This window comes from Saccostrea cucullata, unplaced genomic scaffold, assembly GCF_032062105.1.
Source record: "Saccostrea cucullata isolate Sc308-1 unplaced genomic scaffold, CSIRO_AGI_Scuc_v1 ctg3071, whole genome shotgun sequence".
Lineage (NCBI taxonomy): Eukaryota > Metazoa > Mollusca > Bivalvia > Ostreida > Ostreidae > Saccostrea > Saccostrea cuccullata.
Window position 1 is genome coordinate 1 of NW_026925717.1, and position 20,611 is coordinate 20,611.

Sequence of the window (20,611 nt, forward strand, 5' to 3'; positions counted from 1 at the left end):
CTTAATCTTTGTTCTGTACCAATTAACATGCACTGAGTTTTTTTAAGATTGATTGTTAACTTGTTTTTCTCCATCCAACCTAGTGTATTGATAAGATCGCTATGTAATTTATTCTCAATAACATCGATACTCTTATCTGAGACATCCTGATCGAGTTGTATCATCAGCATACATGTGAGCCGCTGAGTGTTTTAAGCAGTCTGGGTAGTCATTGACATAAAGGATAAAGAACAATGGCACAAGTATTGATCCTTGAGGGACGCCTATAGTTACGTCTAATTTTTCTGACTGAGTACCATTCCATCTAACACACTGTGTCCTATTCGACAAGTACGATTTGAACCAATTAAAAGAGTCTTTGCAAATTCCAAAAGAAAGTAATTTGTGGAGAAGTATATTATGATTCACCGTATCAAATGCTTTGCTAAGATCAACAAATAAAACACCAGTAAGTTTACCACTATCAATATTTTGTAACCATTTTTCAATTATACTATGAAGTGCTGTTTCGCATGAATGCTTAGGTCTAAAACCCGATTGTTTTTCATTGATAAGATTGTTAAGCGTAAGGTATTCATAAAAAGAATTGTGAACATGCCTTTCTAAGACTTTGCTTATGATAGGTAATATCGAAACTGGGCGATAATTATTGAGCAAAAAATTCTCACCAGCTTTATACAATGGTGTAACCCTAGCACTTTTCCACTCATCAACAAAAACACCCGACTTGATTGAACAATTCAAAATATGCGTTAAAATATTTCCTAAGACATGAATACTTTGCTTTAGAATTTTAACAGAAATTTCATCTAAACCAGTAGCTTTTGAGTTAGACATAGAAAGTACTTCGTCGATAACAAAGCTTTCACTAACAAAAGGTATGGAAAATGAACCTTCTGGCATTTGTTGGGGAACCGTGGGTAGGGAGTTGTCGAAATTAGAAGCAAATTTATGTCCGATATTAGAAAAGAAGTCATTGAATTTGTTTGCGATTTCTTGAGGACAAGTAATTATTTCACCATCGACTTCTAAATGAGTTGTTGTGGATTGAGTTCGTTTCGAGGGAAGAAATTCCTTTATACGATCCCACATATTCTTGGGCTTAGCGTGTGCCTGCTCGATTACCTCGTTTACAAATTCGCGTTTCGCTTCGTTGACCTGGATCCCAACTCGGTTTCGTGCCGCTTTGTAAGCTTTCCAATCGGCATCGGATTTAGATTTAAGTGCTCTCCGATGTAGAAAGTCACGTTGTCGCATTTCTGACAATATTGCTTAATATCCAAAGAAAGCATTTCCATGTTGTCGCGTATTTGTACGTTGGATATGGTCCATTTTTCTTTAGCATATACAAGTACACCCCCTCCATGCCGATTTCTGTCTCGCCGAACTAAATTATATCCCTTTATCTGAACTTCAGCGTCGAGGATATTTCCATCTAATTTACTTTCAGTGATTGCAAATATGTCAAATTTACCATTTCGTAACAATATTTTTATTTGATCTAATTTGTTTCGGAGTCCAAAGACGTTTAGATGACCGAATGTGACACCTTTTGGGTTAAAGAGGCTGGGGGTGGCAGCCATTTTCAGACTATTTCGATCTCATTTAAAAGAAGAGCTCCATATAAAGATATACAAAAATGATCAAATTTTAAAACTAAAATGTATGATTTTTTTCTTAGCCAAATGATAGTTGACAGCTTAAGATACCGTAACTGAAAAAAAGTTAAATCTGGTGGTTAATTTGTTGACCCCCCAGTCTCCTTCAGGTTGGTTTTAAGAAGTAGGTCAAACTCCAAGGTCAAGATAAAAGGGTCAAAGTTGTTGGTATCCAATAAAAAGGTCTTCTCTCAAGGATTAGATATGTGAAGTAAAAAAGCCCTAACCCTTAATGTTCAATACCCCGGTACTTATGGCCAAGGTTGAAACATTTTTTTAAGTACAAAAAGGTCTACAGTACGTCAAAGTTGTTGGTATTCAATGACATGTCGATCTTTCCACAGAAAATACTTATGTGAAGTATTAAAGTCCTAGTATTTACCGTTCTGAAGTTAAGGTCAAAGTAAAAGTTTGGATTGTTGTGTAAAATTGTGTCAAACTCAAAAGTAGAAAGGTCAAATTTGGTGGTGCGCAAAGAAATGTTTTGTCACAAGCAATACACAAGTGAAATATGAAAGTCATGATAGCTCCACTAATTCAAAAGTTATTGGCAAAGTTAAAGTTTTTGCGGATCGACAGATAAACGGACGGATATAACAAATACTATACACCCCTAATCTTCGAATACGGGGGCATAAAATGTGGATGGAAACACATTTCTCTTTTGACATCCTAACCCCAACCATAATAGTTTGCTACTCTTTGAGATCATTGAAAATATACAATCATGTGTACATCCTTACCCTCAAAAGGAAAGCTATTCCTCTTCGTTTAACTAAAAAAAATTACAAATGTTATCTTTTATTTAAAATGATTGGCCTTCTTTTGTTTTACTAGTACATGTATATGTATTGACCGAATCTCGTATTTCAAGAGTTGGATACAACAGCTGTTACATAACCAGATTTTTTGATAACTATAATTTCACACACAATATATTTGTATGAAAAAAATAAATCAATAACAAGAGGCCCATGGGCCACATCGCTCACCTGAGTAACTTGGGTGATGCAGTTCGTTACCAGATTTCCCCTCTTGCTATAACTATCGTTCCCCACTACCCTCTTCCCTTTTATGATTTTAATACTTTAGAATCTACACTACCCTAGAATGCTTCGACATAAGTTCAGCTTTCCTGGCTCAGTGGTTCTTGGGAAGAAGATTCTTAAAAGATTTTTCCTACATACAGTGAACATCTATGTAAAACTTGGATTACCTATTGTGGCCCCGCCCTACCCCCGGGGGTCACGATTTTAACAATTTAATATCTACACTATCCAAGGATGCTTCCACATAAGTTTCAGCTTTCTTGGCTCAGTGGTTCTTGAGAAGAAGATTTTTAAAAATTTGATCTCTATATTTCTATGTAAAACTTGGATTCCCTATTGTGGCCCCGCCCTACCCCCGGGGGTCATGATTTTAACAATTTAATATCTACACTATCCAAGGATGCTTCCACATAAGGTTCAGCTTTCTTGGCTCAGTGGTTCTTGAGAAGAAGATTTTTAAAGATTTGTTCTAAATATTTCTATGTAAAACTTGAATTCCCTATTGTGGCCCCGCCCTACCCCCGGGGGTCATGATTTTTACAATTTAATATCAACACTATCCAATAATGCTTCCACATAAGTTTCAGCTTTCCTGGCCCAGTGGTTCTTGAGAAGAAGATTTTTAAAGATTTGTTCTATATATTTCTATGTAAAACTTGGATTCCCTATTGTGGCCCCGCCCTACCCCCCCGGGGTCATGATTTTAACAATTTAATATCTACACTACCCAGGGATGCTTCCACATAAGTTTCAGCTTTTGTGGCCCAGTGGTTCTTGAGAAGAAGATTTTTAAAGATTTGTTCTATATATTTCTATGTAAAACTTGGATTCCCTATTGTGGCCCCACCCTACCCCCGGGGGTCATGATTTTAACAATTTAATATCTACACTACCCAGGGATGCTTCCATATAAGTTTCAGCTTTCCTGACCCAGTGGTTCTTGAGAAGATTTTTTAATGACCCCACCCTATTTTTGTCTTTTCTTGATTATCTCCCCTTGCAAGGGAACTTGGCCCTTTATTTTCACAATTTAAACTCCCCTTCACCCAAGGATGCTTTGTACCAAGTTTTGTTAAAATTGGCCCATTGGTTCTTGAGAAGAAGTCGAAAATGTGAAAAGTTTGCAGACGGACGACGGACAAAATGTGATCAGAAAAGCTCACTTGAGCCTTCGGCTCAGGTGAGCTAAAAAAAGTATATCAGTTTCATTTGCACTATTGTGGAACATTTAAGATACCTGCTCCCAAGCTAAAGATGCCTTAAATTCTTTTCAAGCTCATTACAAAATAACTTCAAACGAGACTGCCAATATTTTTGTTTCATCAACTTAACTGTCAATAACCTACCTTGTTTTAGAAATTGTTCATACTCAGAGCATGCCCTTGCGTATCAAATAACTGAGAGATATTATAAAGTCTGTATGCAGTCGATGAAGGCATGTTGCTGCATATGCAAGGGAAGTTGACGATGGAAAAGGTGAATTAATTAATCGAATTAATTCAGCATTTTTATCCTCAAGTTTGGTTGTTAGATTACAAGTAACATTCTTTTCATGTTAAATATCCAAATATGAAACAGATCGATGTATCAGACTCTGTGATATCTTTATTTCAAGTTCACAGGAATACATATTGTTTATTAAATATACGTCATCATCACATCTATATGTCGAGTTGAAGCCACACCAATGTTTTCTTCTTTTCATGTATTAGAATTTTGACTATTTCTTCTTCATATGAATTCAAAAATAGGTCTGCTAATAACAGGGCGCAATTGGTACCCATGGGGATTCTAATAGATTGTTGGAAGACCTGGCTCCAAAATCGAGTACAGATATTGTCGGTCAGTAAGTCGAGCATCATTTTTAAAAATATTAACTTCAGAGTAATTGTATGTACAATCAAAACCTTTTTAACAAAATCATTTTGGAAATGACCAATTACAAGTTAATTAAATTTACGAGTTCCATTTTTATCAATAAAACAGCTGTCAATGATATCAAGAAGCCTGGACTTCAATATATCACGGGAATGGTTGTATATGAAGTTGAAAAGTCGCAAGTTTTTAAGTTGTTGATCTTGGTAAATTTTTGTGATTTCAAATTTTCCAAAAAGTTCTTTGGAATTTTTAAGTATCTAAATCTGATTTACTCCACTTCTTAAATACATTGTTGCTCAGCTCACCTGAAGTTTCACCTTCACTACACTAAATTTCTAGGGGATCATTTTTCTTCATGTGGGGTATGCAAATTTTTAGGGTGATGAAACTTCTACAGTCATTATTTTATAAGGGGGTCATAATTAGTCTTTGCAACCAGTACACACTACACAATTTGCAATTCATTCATTTTTGAAAAAAAAACAGAAGATAAAGTTTTTTTGGTTGTAACATTTATATATCAATCTTATACTTTACTTTAAATGTAATTATTCTCTTTAAAAAAAAAAATAGGTTGTATTTTAAAACATCTTTTGTTTTTAATATACATGTAGTATTATTTTACTTTAAAGAATATGATTGAGCATAGTCCATGATTAATTAATTTATCCAAATGGGATATAATGTCAAAAATTAAATCAAGGAAACTTCATCTTCGTCACTAGAATTGCCCATGCTTGGATTAATGGTTGAGAAGGAACTGTCGAGAAATGGTTTACTATTAGGTTTTCTAGGTGTACTCTGAAGAACACAAACACCTGAAGACCTTGGTTGGGTTTTGGATCTTTGTCTTATATCTTGGGTCCAAGGTTCATTTCTATCCTTGCAACTGTCCTTTTTCTCTGAAGATCTCTGAAAAAATCTACTGTAAGAGTTTTGGTTCTCTTCTGGAAACAAGCTGCATTTGGGTTTCCACTCCCTCACTGATTGGAGTTTGCAGGAACTGGACTGCTGAAACTCTTGTGTAGCTGGTGGACACACCTGTCTAGACACCTGAAACTCTTGTGTAGCTGGTGGACATACCTGTCTGGACATCTGGAACTCTTGTGTAGATGGTGGACACACCTGTCTAGACACCTGAAACTCTTGTGTAGATGGAGCAAACATCTGTCTAGACTTCTGTAACTCTTGTGTAGATGGCTCATTCACTTCATGAGATGGCTGAGGCCCTTGTCTGGGTGACTTTAATACATGTACTTCTCTAGGTAAAACAGGAGCTGGTTGACACAGCGAAGGCTTGTGTTTAGATGACAAATGTACTTTTCTACCTGGCTGAGGCCTTTGTCTTGATTTCTTAGGCTCCTGTTCATGGTATTTTGGTCTAGTATTTTCATGTCTCCAGTCTTCTTTTTGCATGCTGGGCATACCAGCTTCCATTTTATCTTGCTGGTATCCCCTATAGGAACAAACCCCCAACACATTCTCTGAAATTGAATGGTGAATGATCTTTTTCTCTCTAGGTTGGTTATAACGCTTAACTAAGCAGTTCGATGCAGATCCTCTTCTGTGTTGTACCAAACTGTCACAAGAACTTGATCTTACATGTTCCCTCATACCAATCAGATCCTCCCTGACATATCCTTCTGTTCCACCACTCTTCTGAATACTCCTTTTGGTTGATGGAGATTTTTGATAAGGAAAGGCATTTGGGACCTTGAAGACTGGTGGAACACTTTGACTTGAGTGGTAACAAGAACTATTAGCCGTGTTGAAACTTTGCTGAAAGTTGTGAGAGGTCCTTGGTGATGATCTAGGCGATGACAGATGAAGCCTGGCAAGTGAAGAAGATGGTGAATTACTAACATCAGTGTGTGCTCTGCCATTTTGTGGAGAGGATGGGTAACTCTGAGCTCTTGGAGATTGAAAGCCTCTAGAATGAGCTCTTGGTGATGAAAAGAATGAAGAATGAGATCCTGGTGAAGAAGGATAAGCTGATATATCAGTGGATGTTTGATCCCCTGGAAATGGTAAGGTGGAGGACGATCTCTCCGGAGATAAAGAACAGACAAATGTTTGTGAAGCAACACCTAGACCTCTCTCATCAGACAAATCACTGTTCTCATTCAATTCATGTTCATGACTATATCCCAGTTGGTGACAAAATTTGAAATCATTAACATTCATACAGTTTGCACATGAACACATGGCTTTTTTTCCACATGAACAATTGATGTCATAACATAGTGCAGAGTTTCCTTCTAAACTTAGTTCAGATTTGTTTTCCTGGTCATTTATCTTCTGATCAAAATGTGACAATTCTTCCTCAGCAATTCTCTGTTTTCTTTCATTTTCTGCTATAGTGAAAGATGGCCCATTTGAACTGGCATGAATTGGATGTATAACAAGTTTTCTTTTAGCCTTTACTTGGTACTTGTCCTCAGTCTCTTTTGAAGGCATCATCCACTTTGTAACTTTTTCTATTGAGGACATTGGCTGGTTGTTAAGCTGTGACGTTCCGTCTTTAAGTAACTGTATTTTGGAACATTCCGATATTCCATTTTTGATAAAAGTTTGGGACACATCACTCAACGATTCAAAATCGTCCAAACACAAGGAGTTCCTTCTTTTTGAATATTCTGTTTGTACAACCATTTTATGACTTCTAAAAACTCTCTCTTGGCCTCTCTTTGCACTGCTACTTCTTTTGTGCAGATCAAAGGAGTTATTATCAATGTTTGCTTTGCCCCTCTTCATCTCCTTACCCTGAGTAAAAATATTTTCATTTCTTTGATGCAACTGTGCATTAGAATCTTTCTCTGGACTATAACCACTTCCACTGCTATAAATTAGTTCTTTCTTTTCACCATGGACTCTTTCAGATTCCGATCTTCCTTGAAGTGCTGTTTGTGTATCACCTCTCTCGTGTCTTCTCTCCGACTTCATCATGTCTCCTCCTCCACACATCTGGTACAAGTTATGGATCTGATGTCTGTAATCGGGTCTTTTTACTGAGACTAACTCCTTGTCCCCAGACATTAGGTGGTGCCTGACATGTCTGTAGCTGATCTGAGGCTCAGGACAGCGGTACTGCTTGTGGATTCGGCTTCTATCGTACATACAGGAAGGAAACTCTGAACTGTGGTAACCAGAGCTGTCCTCGGAGGAGGCAAAGTAGGACTCCATTCTAGGGCTTTTATGTAGGTTGTTGTGATGAACCTTCTTTGTCTCTCTTGACTTGTATAACTAAGAAACAAAAGAAAAAAATGTTTTTAACTTATTATAATTTGAGCTTTTTTTCTTCAAAAGTTTCAATGTCTTTCATCAGCATAATTTCATATTACTTCTGAGTATTCTAAGAAACTTAAAGCATAAAATTATATCTTTATTAGAACTATCCAAATTTCCCTTACTTCCTCTGAATAATATCCAGAGGAGCTTAAATGTTTAGACATTTCCCTACCTGATCATCCTCTGAATATCCTGAGGAACTTGAGGCTTCAGACATGTCCTCATCAGAACTATCCTCATTCCTCTTACCTTATCATCCTCTGAGTATCCAGGGGAACTTGAGGCTTCAGACACATCCTCATCAGAACTATCCTCACTCCTCTTACCTTATTATTATCTGAGTATCCTGAGGAGCTTGAGGCATTAGACATATCCTCATCAGAACTATCCTTATTGTCCTCACCTTATCATTCTCTGAATATACTGAGAAGCTTGAAGTTTCAGACATATCCTCATCAGAACTATCCTTATTGTCCTTACCTTATCATCCTCTGAGTATCCAGAGGAGCTTGAGGCTTCAGACATGTCCTCATCAGAATGATCCTCATTTCTCTTACCTTATCATTATCTGAGTATCCAGAGGAACTTGAGGCTTCAGAAATGTCCTCATTAGAACTATCCCCATTGCCCTTACCTTATCATCTTCTGAGTATCCTGAGGAGCTTGAGGCTTCAGACATGTCTGCAGAACTATCTTCACTCTCCGATGTTGTTATCAAAGTTTCCGCATCACTGATGTCTTCCTCCAGATCAGGTCCTAACTGAGACAGTACATCCTTGTACGTCTCTATGAAAGCAGAAAAAAGATAATGAAACAATTTGAAGATTCATGATACCTTATATCAGTTTTTAATTGCTGGAACTTTGCTTTTGCATAACTTAGTGTCACTGTTGTTTTGAAAATTTTATTCTCATGTATATAAGAATTATAAAAGATTTTACATTGCAACTATCAAAATTTAAAAATTAAATGTTCTCGCAAAAATAAGGTGTCTAAAAAAAAATAAGGGATCAAAAGCATTGTAAATGCATTTCGTTAAAATTGATTCCAGTCTTAACATATTGAACCTGAAAGATAAAGAGGCCAGCGAGCATAGTGCTCACCATCTTCCTGCATCAAGAATTTCTGATCCGCTCTGCTCCAAATAAACCTTTGATCGAATAGACCAAGTTTGACGGGGTTAGAAATGCGCTCTCTGATTGGCCTAATGCAAGTTTGCATGAACCTATCAAAATCATTGTTTTATTTAACCTTAAACTAAATCGTAAACAGAAAAACACGCCAGTTTTAGTCCCAAGGATAACGTTTTTATCATTAAATAGCCCAGTTAGAGGTTTGTCTCAGCTTTTTAGTTGAGTTACATTGAATTTATTTAATACCAACTTCCAATATTATCTCTTATTCTCTGTTGAATTTGTTTACTCTGATTGGCCAGTAGAGTTCAAAATGTGTAATCTCACTGGACGGTGTGACAATAAACCCTGACAAACTTGGTCTATTCGGTCAAGGGTTTATGTGGTGTGGAGCGGATCAGACACTTATGATGCGGTAAGATGAGTGCTCACCAGATTCAGGTTTTCTTCCATTATTCATGTTATTAAATCTCTTCATATTATGCCAACAATTCAAGTTGCCATACCATTAAGACTCTGTATCCTGGAAATGTCATCAGGATAAGGGTCCGCCTCCATACGATCCTCCCCCAGGATCTGCTGGGATTCCATACTGTCAGGCTCATCATAAGACAAAGGAGACAACAAGTTCCCATGGGAATCCCAGGGATCCTCTGGCTTGGATACGACATATGTACCATGGGGATCTGGCCTCTGGAAATAATACAAGTGGACATGAACGTGACACAACTTTGACATTAGCTTAAAAACTATAAACTCAAATCTTTAGGTTTAACAATATCTTCTATGAGAAATGTGAAGAATTTGAAATTACAGCGGTCTACTGCCTCACTTTGAATATTAAAGGTGCTTGGACACAGATTTTAAGTTAATATTTTTTCAAATTTTCTGTATAATGTCATGACTTATATGTTCATATTGCATTTCAGACCGAAATACACAACAAAATTTCTACTTTTGTTAATTACAATTAAGGATGACATTTGCTTGAAGAAACGAAGATGTGCCAATCAAATACACTTTGGAATTTGTAGTTTCAATTATTTCCATATAAAATAAATATTTTATTATTTTTTTGTGTGAAATGCTATATAAACATATAATTAATGATATTTTATAAAAAAATTTATACTGTGTACAAACAAGTACCCGTATTCCATTCATTCGATGCATGAATGTCACTGCATTGATTACAGACACATTTTTTACCAAATCAGATTGACTATATAGGCTGGAATTAAATGTTGCTCACTTGTGGTTGAAATGATTCTTTCTCTTGATTCTGCCTGTGACTTATGGAGTTTATTCGTCTGTGTGCTGAAATAAAACAATGACATATCCTAAATCATCAATATACACATAGTATATAGGACTTTTAATCTAGAGAAATGATAGGAACCTGCAGATGTTTTCTATCATGACCTTGAATTTTGATTATGTAAGCCTTTACACTGTAAAGCAGAAAATTTTGTTGGGGATTAAATTTTGTTTATTTCATTGTAACAATTATCTACGAAATTAAATCCCATGAGAAATTTTCATATGAATATATATTGAATATGGTTACTTATGAAATGACAAAATTAAATGCCCACATAACCATTTTAGACAACAAATTTGATCCAAACAAAATATTTTGTTTCTATAGTTTTTTTTTAAAAAAAATTATTCACTGTCGGTATGCTGAAGCAGAACATGAAGTCCCCATTCAGCTACAGTATATGTATAAAGTCTTTTACAGATCAGTAATTTCTGATTCTGTTATGGGCATGGAGTCTTCAAACCAGGAATTAAAATTAAACACGCATGACTTGAAAAAAGATTTGAAAACCATATCTGACTTCTCGGGATTGTCCTCCTCTAGTCCTGTCTCCTGATATATGTATTGCAATACTTTCAATGAAAATTAAATGGTGTTTTCTTACTATATATCATCTTTCTTTTATATGAAAAAATACATATCTATAATAAATAACCACAGAGATTCATTTTAAAAATGGTCATCATAGGTCTAGAGGACCTCTCTTAATCAAATATTGATCCCAAGCCAAAAACAATGAGTCCAAATTTTATTCCACAGAAATATGCAGTGAACCATTTTTTCTGGAACATAGGAATCTTCTGAGTTTTTTCACTTTCTTTATCACCACTTTCAGTTAATGCAGTTCCTAAATAAGCGTTCGTTTCATTGTGAACACCCTTGTTCTTATTAATCATTGGCGTCAGAAGCAAATTGAAAGGGAGGGCTAAGTGTAAGAGAAATTTTGACCTACAAAATAACTTGACAAACGGAAAATAGGTCCAATGTTCAAACAAAATTTTTTTCCCGAACACTACTACTTAACCTTTTTTGACCTGTACTGCAACGTGTCTGTGGAAAGGGGGGGGGGGGGGGCTAAACCTATGCTGCAATGTTCATTGCCTGTACTATGTCGACGAACGAGAGTTTAGCTTTTGTAGTGTTTTTTTTTTTAAATTTGGATCATTTCAGGTGTCTAGTTTGTATATTTGACGTTCTGGAATTTCTTTTCAAGTGCCTTTTGGGATGCACATACATGTATAATGAAATCCTGTGTCCTGACCAAAATTTTACGTATTTTACGCCGGACGCACGTCAAAATGAATCACTGTAACCAAATATAGTGTTAGCACAAAGACAAATTAATCTGTACCAGAAAACAGCTTTTGTTGACTGAATTAGTTATGCAACGAACTACACCCATTCAACAGTTTTTGTCTTGCTCTTTGGGCTTTGGCATGATTGTAAATGTTTGATTTTTTTCTTTATACATATAATTTTATAATAGAATTCATGAGTCTAATCATTTTACTGGTGTGCTAGCATTACATAAATGTACTGCAATACAATATCATTTGTCATACATCATATTACACTGAAATATTATATATTTTCCCCAGCCCTACCATTATACTTGCTAAAGATTTCTAATCCTAAATCAAAGGCAGATTTTGGATTGGAAATCCTGGTTAGCATAGACAAAGAAAGACAAGATTTAGATTTTCTGTAATGTACGCAAGCAAGACTTTTAACAAACCATATTCTTTTGTACACAGATCTCCCTCTCTCGGTGTGCTCTTGAGTTTGCTGTGTCCAAAGCCTTTTGTTTTTTTATGAATCAGCTGACCTACAGAAAATTATATGAAAAAATTACTATATTTAATTATTCATCCACACCTCAATAGATGATAGTAGAATAGATGGTACTTAATCAAATTTTAAGAATCAAACATGTTTTTGTAAACTGTAATACATATATACCCTCCTCCCTAATTACAGTACTTCACTTTTTTTTCAGGCAATAACTATTAACTATGATAACAAAATGAAAAGTTTAGCACTTTTTTTTTTAGCTAGGGTCATTTTTTTTTTAAAACTTCATGTAAGAGCTTGTTCAAAACATCTCTCTTTCTCTCTCTCTCCCTATATATATATATATATATATACATAAATAGTATCACAGAATTTCTTGACGGACAAAAGAAACGATGATGAGATAGTACATGTACGTATGTAATGGTTGTACTTGGTAACTTACTTCGTCCTCTGTGTACTGACAGATCACACAAGTCTACTTCTGTGTCGTCATCATCACCACAATTTTCATACTGAAATCAAACAAAATACCGGTAATAAAATAAATTATAATTCTCTTATTCAAGCATTTATCTTTTATGCATGCAAATTAACTGTTAATTAGCTGTTAAAGATTTCTCATATTAAAAAAACTATGTTACTAAGTTTTCTCTACATATTTTATGCACACAGAAAATCACAAAATATACATATTATCACAAAGAGAGAAAGGGTTTTTTTTTTTTTTTTTTTTTTTTTTTTTTTTTTTTTTTTTTTTTTTAACATGTCCTCCAATAATTTAAAAAGTCCCAGGCATCAGACTTGCATTTAGAAATTTCAAATTTCAAAGCCTATTCCAAGAAATCAATAATCTCATGGGGGAGGGGGTAGCAATGCTGTTGTATTGAATTTAATATTTCATCAAAGCAATATGAGCTGCAACTTTGAAGTCAGATTTTTTTGTTGCAGAATTGTAAATAACTATTTAAATGACAGAAAAAAAAGTTAATAAACTTCTGTTGTTCATATTTCATATTTGCGATGAAAGAACTATTTTTGGTGTGTTCCCGTTTTGCACACATTTGGTAATTAGTATAGAACAATAGGTGTGAAGTTTGTTTTGATAGCAATTATAGTCTGATTTCTGGTTTGGATTTACATGGATTTATCTGTGAATACCTGATTTAGCTTAATGTATTCTTAAGAGGTTTAATACAATTTTATAAGCATTTTATTAAAATTCTGTATTCTTGATTTTATTGAATAAATTATTAATATTTGTTTAATATTATTTATTATTAAGTCCAATTTCTTTAAGAAAGAATATGTACTTTTCAATCTTGATAAAATTCTAAATGAATTAAAGATATAACATATAATAAAGAAAATAGTGAATAAGAGGTAATTTGAAAATACTGCTCAAGCCAAGAGGATGTTATAATAGGATCATCAGATAATCAAATACATTAACTTTGTATTTATTCTCTTTTTTTTTTACTATAAGTTCACCTTCAATCTAATTAAAATTAGACCTTTCATCTCGCTCTTCGTTTTTGATGTGTCGCTTTGTGAAAGGAGCGAGATGAAAACGAAAACGAAGAGCGAGATGAAAGGTCAAATTTTAATTAGATTGGTTCACCTTTCACATACTTAGTAAGCTAAGTATGGTATAGACTATAGCAATCAAGTAATTATCTCACCTGGTCAAATTCCCGTTTTTCACACATTTTTTAATTACCTGTAATTCAAATGTGTGGAAAATGGGAACAAACCCTATTTTTAAGCTTCGATTGAATCAAAATTACAATACTGCCATCCTTTACAATTATAAAACTGCATGTTATGCCTTTAAAAATTTGTTCCTATACAATTCAATACACGGAAAAAAGTCTAACATTTCTAATGTTTTGCTGGGCGGGCAAGCCGGGCATAAAAAATGGATGTTTGACCACTGAGTGAGATGTTGAATCAGTTGGTGAGATGTGCATGTTGCACTACGTGCCGTTTCACATTTCAAGTTTTTTGGTTTTTCTAAAATGAGTATATAAATGCTGAATAGAAAAAAAAACTTGGCATTGCCTAAATGTGACTGGCACCAGGTCCCCATGACTTAGATCCTGAATCTTTAGACTATAGAATTCTTTCTGTGACTCTTGTTTTGTAAATTACTTTTCTACCAATGCTTTTAGTTGATACATGGGATCTATCTAAAGATGTGAATTTTATTTATTGAAAGTTCAAACACTGCCACCCTGGTGTCAATACATGCAAATTTGTTTATACACTGCAAAATTTAAGCATATTGAGCAGTCAGGTTTATGCTTATTTCTCAGTTGAAATACTAGCACAAAGTTTCATTAGGCCAATCTGCCCCACTTTTCAAAGTTACTATAGTATATCATCATGATCATATGATTCAAATGTAGCTAGAGTAGTCGGTATTTCAAGACATATTCATTTGACTTTTTACAAATTAATAATTTCTTTTTATGCTGCCCTTTCATGTCAATATTAAATGTATATATAGTCATAGTAATCAGAGATTACAGAGCATATTTTAATTAATGTTTTCTTTAACTTAAACTTTAAGTAAGGCCTACACTAGCTGCAGAACTGTAGCTCTCTGCTTGAGATAATTCATATAGATCAAGCAAGAGCTACCGATTCAAGCCTAATAAAAACTTTTATAGGCGACAGTTTTTTGATCACTCACTTTGGGTATTATATTTTGTATCTTATGCATTTCCCTGCTTTAGAAATGGTTTTCAATAAAATTGTTATCTTACGCTTATTTTGAGCAAGTGTAAAATATGTTCTTTGAAAGATATTTTACACACAATCTCCAATGTGGGCATTAGAATGGAAATTTTGTAAACCGACATTCCAAATACATAAAGGGCTGTTGGGACTGTTAAAAGGTAAAGTACAGGTGACTCTCAATCTCTCGAAGTTCAATGGACCGCAAGAAAAGTTCGAGAGATCGAGGGGTTCGAGAGATAGAAAGTAAATAAAATCTGGATTTTTCAGTTCTGATCATCGATGTTCTACTATTATAGGTACTGGAAGTAATTGTCGGTTTTGCTACTCCAGGTCTTGATCAGGTCCTTCACCAGTGTTCACCACTGACACCAGATTTTTCTTAATAGGTATTCGGTCCTTGAGAACTGAATTTCTTGTGCAATATTTGCTTTTTTGGGATTATGTAGACCCTAATAAAAGTTTATAGTCTATGGGAACTTATTGAAATGAACGTCTATAGATTATTTTCTAAAAATTATCGCTTCGGATTCAAGTCCAAAAAAGTTGTGAATTTGTTTATAATTTACCTATAATAACCAATTAATTTTATCAACACATGGATGACCCACAGGTGTAGTGTCATCTATGTAAACATCCAATTAACACCTCCATGCTAGCCCCAGGCGTTCACTGTTTTCCAGGTAAGTCCAGGCTGCATCAATTTTACGCTTGATTGGCGTGTATACACGCGCAATTAAAACTTTGAGAGATAGAGAGTAAATTTCAATGAATTATGTGTAATAGGACCCATGTTTTGGTTCGAGAGATAGAGTCAGTTTTGAGAGATAGAAGTTCAAGAGATCAGGAGTAAATTTGCTTAGTTATATAGAGGACAAAATGGGACCGGAGGTTCACTTCGAGAGATCAAGAACTTCGAGAGATCGGAGTTCGAGCCATGGAGAGGCACCTGTATCTAGAACAGTTGTGAAATACATGTTTATAATTATGGAATATCATTAGCTTGGATCTGTAACTCTTTGCCTTATTTGTCCGAATTTTCTTACGCATAGCTAGTACAGTCCTGCAGTTAGGCCTACACTTATGCATAGCTCATGGCTTGCTCAATCTAGTGATTTCTATCAACTTTTAATGATAAAATATGAACTCCTGTAGTTGGGCTAATTTTGTTGAGATTCGTCTCTGCTAAATATTTGGTCTAACATGTCTAATACAAGATTTGTGCAATTTAAATCTGACAAGGCTTGCATTTACTTGGGAATAGACTTATCAAATCAAAAAAACTACAAATAACTCACTAATCGGATTCGGACATCCACAAAATCTAGCATCTAAGGTGAGTAATGCTAGCACTTACTGACTTATAGTCCGAAATATCCCTGATGTTTTCCATTTTTTTTTAAAACGACTTTGATAATCTGCATGCCAGGAAACCATCTAAACCAGCAGCACTGCATAAACTGGAAATTTGCTGCATCCAACCTGAGGCAACATTAGGCCATTCCAAGTTTTTTCTCTGTTTAGCGTCCACCCATCTTTCAAAAACTTACCTACCTAATCGCAAAACACACAAGCCAAAACATAAAACACAGGCTTAAAAGTAAACCAGAAGTCTCTGTCGAGACTGAAGCTCTACTGGTTTGTACTTATAGCAAAAGAAGAGGAAAGTACTTAGGCAGTTGGGAATTGAAACTTTTCAACAGCAATTAATAGAAAAATGATCCTTGATTTAGTCTCTTTATGTTTTAGTGTAGTCTACTTGCATGCCTCATTACATTATAATCAGACTAAAACTGTATTTGGAGTAGCATTTTGAGTGTATTAAGGATATCCGATCCTCAGTCAGGAAGGATAACTCCAAAAATTTATAATTAATTTGAAATGCATAAAAATGAGGCTTGAAAGTGAATTTTTTTATGCAACAGTTTTCATTGTATTCATTTTTATAAGATTTAAGGTCTTTGGATGTCTTATTTAAAGATCTAATAAAAGTTGACATTTGTACCCTAACAAAGGAGAAAGAAATAATACAGTTTTAGAGAATTCAAATTAGATTTTCTTGAATCCAGCCTTAGATACCAATGCTTATTAGCATGATATGAAATGAGAAGTAATGTGTGGTGTCTTGCAATGATAGTACAAACCTTTTACACTATGCATTATAGAATATATGACGGAAAAAGAAGACAAAAAATACCAAATAAGTATAAAATTCATGAAAATTTCTCTAAATGCCTGGATACCTGTTGTATATATTTGTTGATCAATTTGCAATTAGAAAATGCATTGCCGATGTTCTAATTTGCTTTTTCTGCAAAAATATTGGAGAATTGACAATTTTCCCTTAATAATATGATTAAATTTAATCTTTAATTTTAAAGAAATACTGTGGATAAATTAACATAACTTTGTGGATTCAGAGATACTTTTATGAGTATTTTTGAGTACTTAACTGCTAATTTTATGAATATGAGGATCGGACTACCTTAAACAGAAATTTCTATTTTTAGTAACCGTGGCAACACCGTTCATTGAAGTGAAAAACTATACACAGAATTATGTACCTTAGTGTAGTCTACTTGTGTACCAAGTTATATTGAAATCAGACCAAAACTGTAGGAGGTGTAGCATTTTGAAATAATTTCACAGAAATTTCTATTTTTAGTAACCATGGCAACACCGTTCATCGAAATCAAAAACCGATATACAGAATTATGTATCTTAGTGTAGTCTACTTGTGTGCCAAGTTACATTGAAATCAGACCAAAACTGTAGGAGGTGTAGCATTTTGAAATAATTTCACAGAAATTTCTATTTTTAGTAACCACGGCAACACCGTTCATCGAAATCAAAAACCGATATACAGAATTATGTATCTTAGTGTAGTCTACTTGTGTGCCAAGTTACATTGAAATCAGACCAAAACTGTAGGAGGAGTAGCATTTTGAAAGAATTTCACAGAAATTTCTATTTTTAGAAGCACGTCAACACAGTTCATCGAAATCAAAAACTGATAAATAGATTTATGTACCTTAGTGTGTTCTACTTGTGTGTCAAGTTATATTGATATCAGACCAAAACTGTAGGAGGAGTAGCATTTTGAAAGAATTTCACAGAAATTTCTATTTTTAGTAACCACGGCAATACCATTCATTCAAATCAAAAACCGATACACAGAATTATGTATCTTAGTGTAGTCTACTTGTGTGCCAAGTTATATTGAAATCAGACCAAAACTGTAGGAGGAGTAGCATTTTGAAAGAATTTCACAGAAATTTCTATTTTTAGTAACCACGGCAACACCGTTCATCGAAATCAAAAACCGATATACAGAATTATGTATCTTAGTGTAGTCTACTTGTGTGCCAAGTTACATTGAAATCAGACCAAAACTGTAGGAGGTGTAGCATTTTGAAATAATTTCACAGAAATTTCTATTTTTAGTAACCACGGCAACACCGTTCATCGAAATCAAAAACCGGTATACAGAATTATGTATCTTAGTGTAGTCTACTTGTGTGCCAAGTTATATTGAAATCAGACCAAAACTGTAGGAGGAGTAGCATTTTGAAAAATTGTTTACAGACGGACAGACAGACAGACGGACAGACGGACGGACGACGGACGCATTACTATCGCATAAGCTCTTCTGGTCTCTGACCAGTAGAGCTAAAAAAATGACGCCCTTCAAATGATTTGATCTAACTAAACTGCTTTTAGTTTAATAGAAGAAATATCTATTCTTAAGCAAAAACAAGGGATTAAATGCTTAAAATACACCCAATATAACTTACTGTGCAGAATTATTTGGAGAAATTGACAAAATACAAAAATTTCGACTAAATTAATCAATTTCAGGACTCCTGATGTTGTGTATTTTTTCTTATATGGGGTGTCAAAATCAAAGGCGCACGTGGGACACTAAACAGAAAAAACTTGGAATGACCTTACCTGGCTAAGGCTGATTTTCGATACTTCATTGCGAACCAAATTAAATGTCAAACTCAAAAGATATGAATAGTATAAGACTTTTAGTACTTACCAAAATTGTTTTTATGGTTCATTTATAGCGAGCACAGCGAGCGTCGCAAAGCGACGCGAGATCAATAGACTAACATGTAAGAACAGAGGAAATTCGGAATGAAATCTATACATAAGTCAGGCAAATTTTTCTGTGAAACATTCCCAGAATTCCTTTCCTACCCAATGTTCTTTGCGCAAATAAATAAATAATAACGTAAAGCATTTCTATAAAAGGCTTTCAGTTTGTAGAAATCTTTCAAAGAAACCAAAAATAACTCTGCAATGTTTTTCGATAAAAATTACACTAGGTCTATATAGTTTTAACCAGACGCTCGGCTGTCTCAATAAGCTCCAACGAGCTCTGTGACATTATGTGATGTCACAGCTAGTCGAAATTTCTCTTGCTGCTTGATGTTTGAAGAGGCTGATCATTTTTTTTTCAAGTGTTTTGATGGTATGACTGCGCTGGCCCTAACGGCCACACCGTGAAACATATTAATATATACAATATGATGAAAACATTTCATCACACTGTCAAGATTTGTTTTCATTTTGTGCATTTTAAAAGATTATTAAGTAATTAAGTCCTGAATAGAAATGTGGAGTGATGACTGATGTTTTTTTTCATGGATATTAATCATTAATTGTGCATTGTGCTATTGACAAATTCTGACTTAGGCATTTAGTTTGGTTCGCAATTATCGAAAATCAACTCTGGTTGGAGACTAGTTAAAATAATCTGTGTCTCAGAACAAGCCCTCACCACAGCATTAAAACAGGTCCATAGGACATTTATCATTTAACAATAGAACATTCCATAGGCGTCGGAACAGGATGGGGGGGGGGGGCTTAGCCCCCTCCCCCCTTTTATTGCAAACATAGGCTTGGCATAATGACTAGGCATTGAAAACTGGGGCTTTTTTCCCATGGTTTAGCCCCCCCCCCTTCAATTTGCTTCCGACGCCTATGGTTCTACCTAGTTGGAAACGGACAAATTACAAGTTTTCGTAATGGCGACAGTTCACTTCTGGAGTTTTTCTTGCACGTAAAATATCAAAACCACCCGTAAAAAAAGCCAAGAGGCAATCGGACTATAACTGGCATAACAGAAAACTAAAAAATATGAACGAAATGGTTACAATATAATTGTTTAAATAACCTTATCAAAGATATGTTGAAGATTGGATTGATATCTTCGCAATCTAGTCTCAGGATCTGTGGAAATATATCCTCGGTCCCTTCTCCCTTTTAAAGGCCCCGCCATTTTCCTTCCCTTGTTGACACGACATTGTTTTCTGAATCTCGCGCCCGACTTTAATTGTTGAACAGATTCCAGATTCATGATTTGCTTCGTGCTTTCTTTGCAAGTTTAACTTGCAATATATATAGAGTCAGATCGATGTTTTTTAGCATATGAGTGAAGAAAGAATACTTTCTTGGGTATTTGTATTGACATGATGGCGAAAAGAAAGTTGACAGCAGGAATTCCAATGCTGAAGCGTTATTTTTAGAGTAAGAAAACGTCATTATATAATAATTGGTCTAGTTCAATTCTATTCATTTGTGAAATTTTTTGATGAGTTAGCAAATAAAGTAGTGAATTTCGACATGGGACATAAAGCTAGTAAATATGTTGGTAAGCCTAATATTTTCGGGAATCAGTGAGTGATTTTTACCATTAGTTACTAAATAGTAAATCGCCTATATTTGAACATGTAAAATAGGTGTTGT

At 34.7% G+C, this 20,611-nt stretch overlaps 2 protein-coding genes across 4 annotated transcripts in view; one reads left to right on the plus strand and one right to left on the minus strand.

Annotated features, from left to right (window-relative positions):
• Positions 1 to 5,230: 5,230 nt before the first annotated feature.
• On the minus strand, positions 5,231 to 20,148 carry LOC134269644 (uncharacterized). 2 transcript variants are annotated; one of them, XM_062751846.1, is made up of 7 exons: positions 20,040 to 20,148; positions 12,564 to 12,633; positions 12,063 to 12,152; positions 10,259 to 10,323; positions 9,513 to 9,699; positions 8,508 to 8,659; positions 5,231 to 7,828 (listed from the first exon to the last, which is right to left on the minus strand). In XM_062751846.1, the coding sequence occupies exons 1-7, from the start codon at positions 20,142 to 20,144 to the stop codon at positions 5,279 to 5,281; spliced, it is 3,219 nt and encodes a 1,072-aa protein (XP_062607830.1). In that variant the 5' UTR covers positions 20,145 to 20,148; the 3' UTR covers positions 5,231 to 5,278. The 2 variants fall into 2 exon arrangements, with proteins under 2 accessions (XP_062607830.1, XP_062607831.1); XM_062751847.1 differs by lacking the exons at positions 8,508 to 8,659; positions 9,513 to 9,699; positions 10,259 to 10,323; ... (1 more) ...; positions 12,564 to 12,633; positions 20,040 to 20,148 and adding an exon at positions 8,354 to 8,401.
• A 318-nt stretch (positions 20,149 to 20,466) lies between these two features.
• The window catches only part of LOC134269645 (uncharacterized), an 81,566-nt gene continuing 81,421 nt past the window's right edge, over positions 20,467 to 20,611 (plus strand). For both annotated transcript variants that reach the window (XM_062751848.1, XM_062751849.1), the window contains exon 1: positions 20,467 to 20,516. In XM_062751848.1, the coding sequence (XP_062607832.1) occupies positions 20,489 to 20,516 (28 nt within the window). In that variant the 5' untranslated portion in view covers positions 20,467 to 20,488. The remainder of the gene's footprint in view (positions 20,517 to 20,611) is intronic.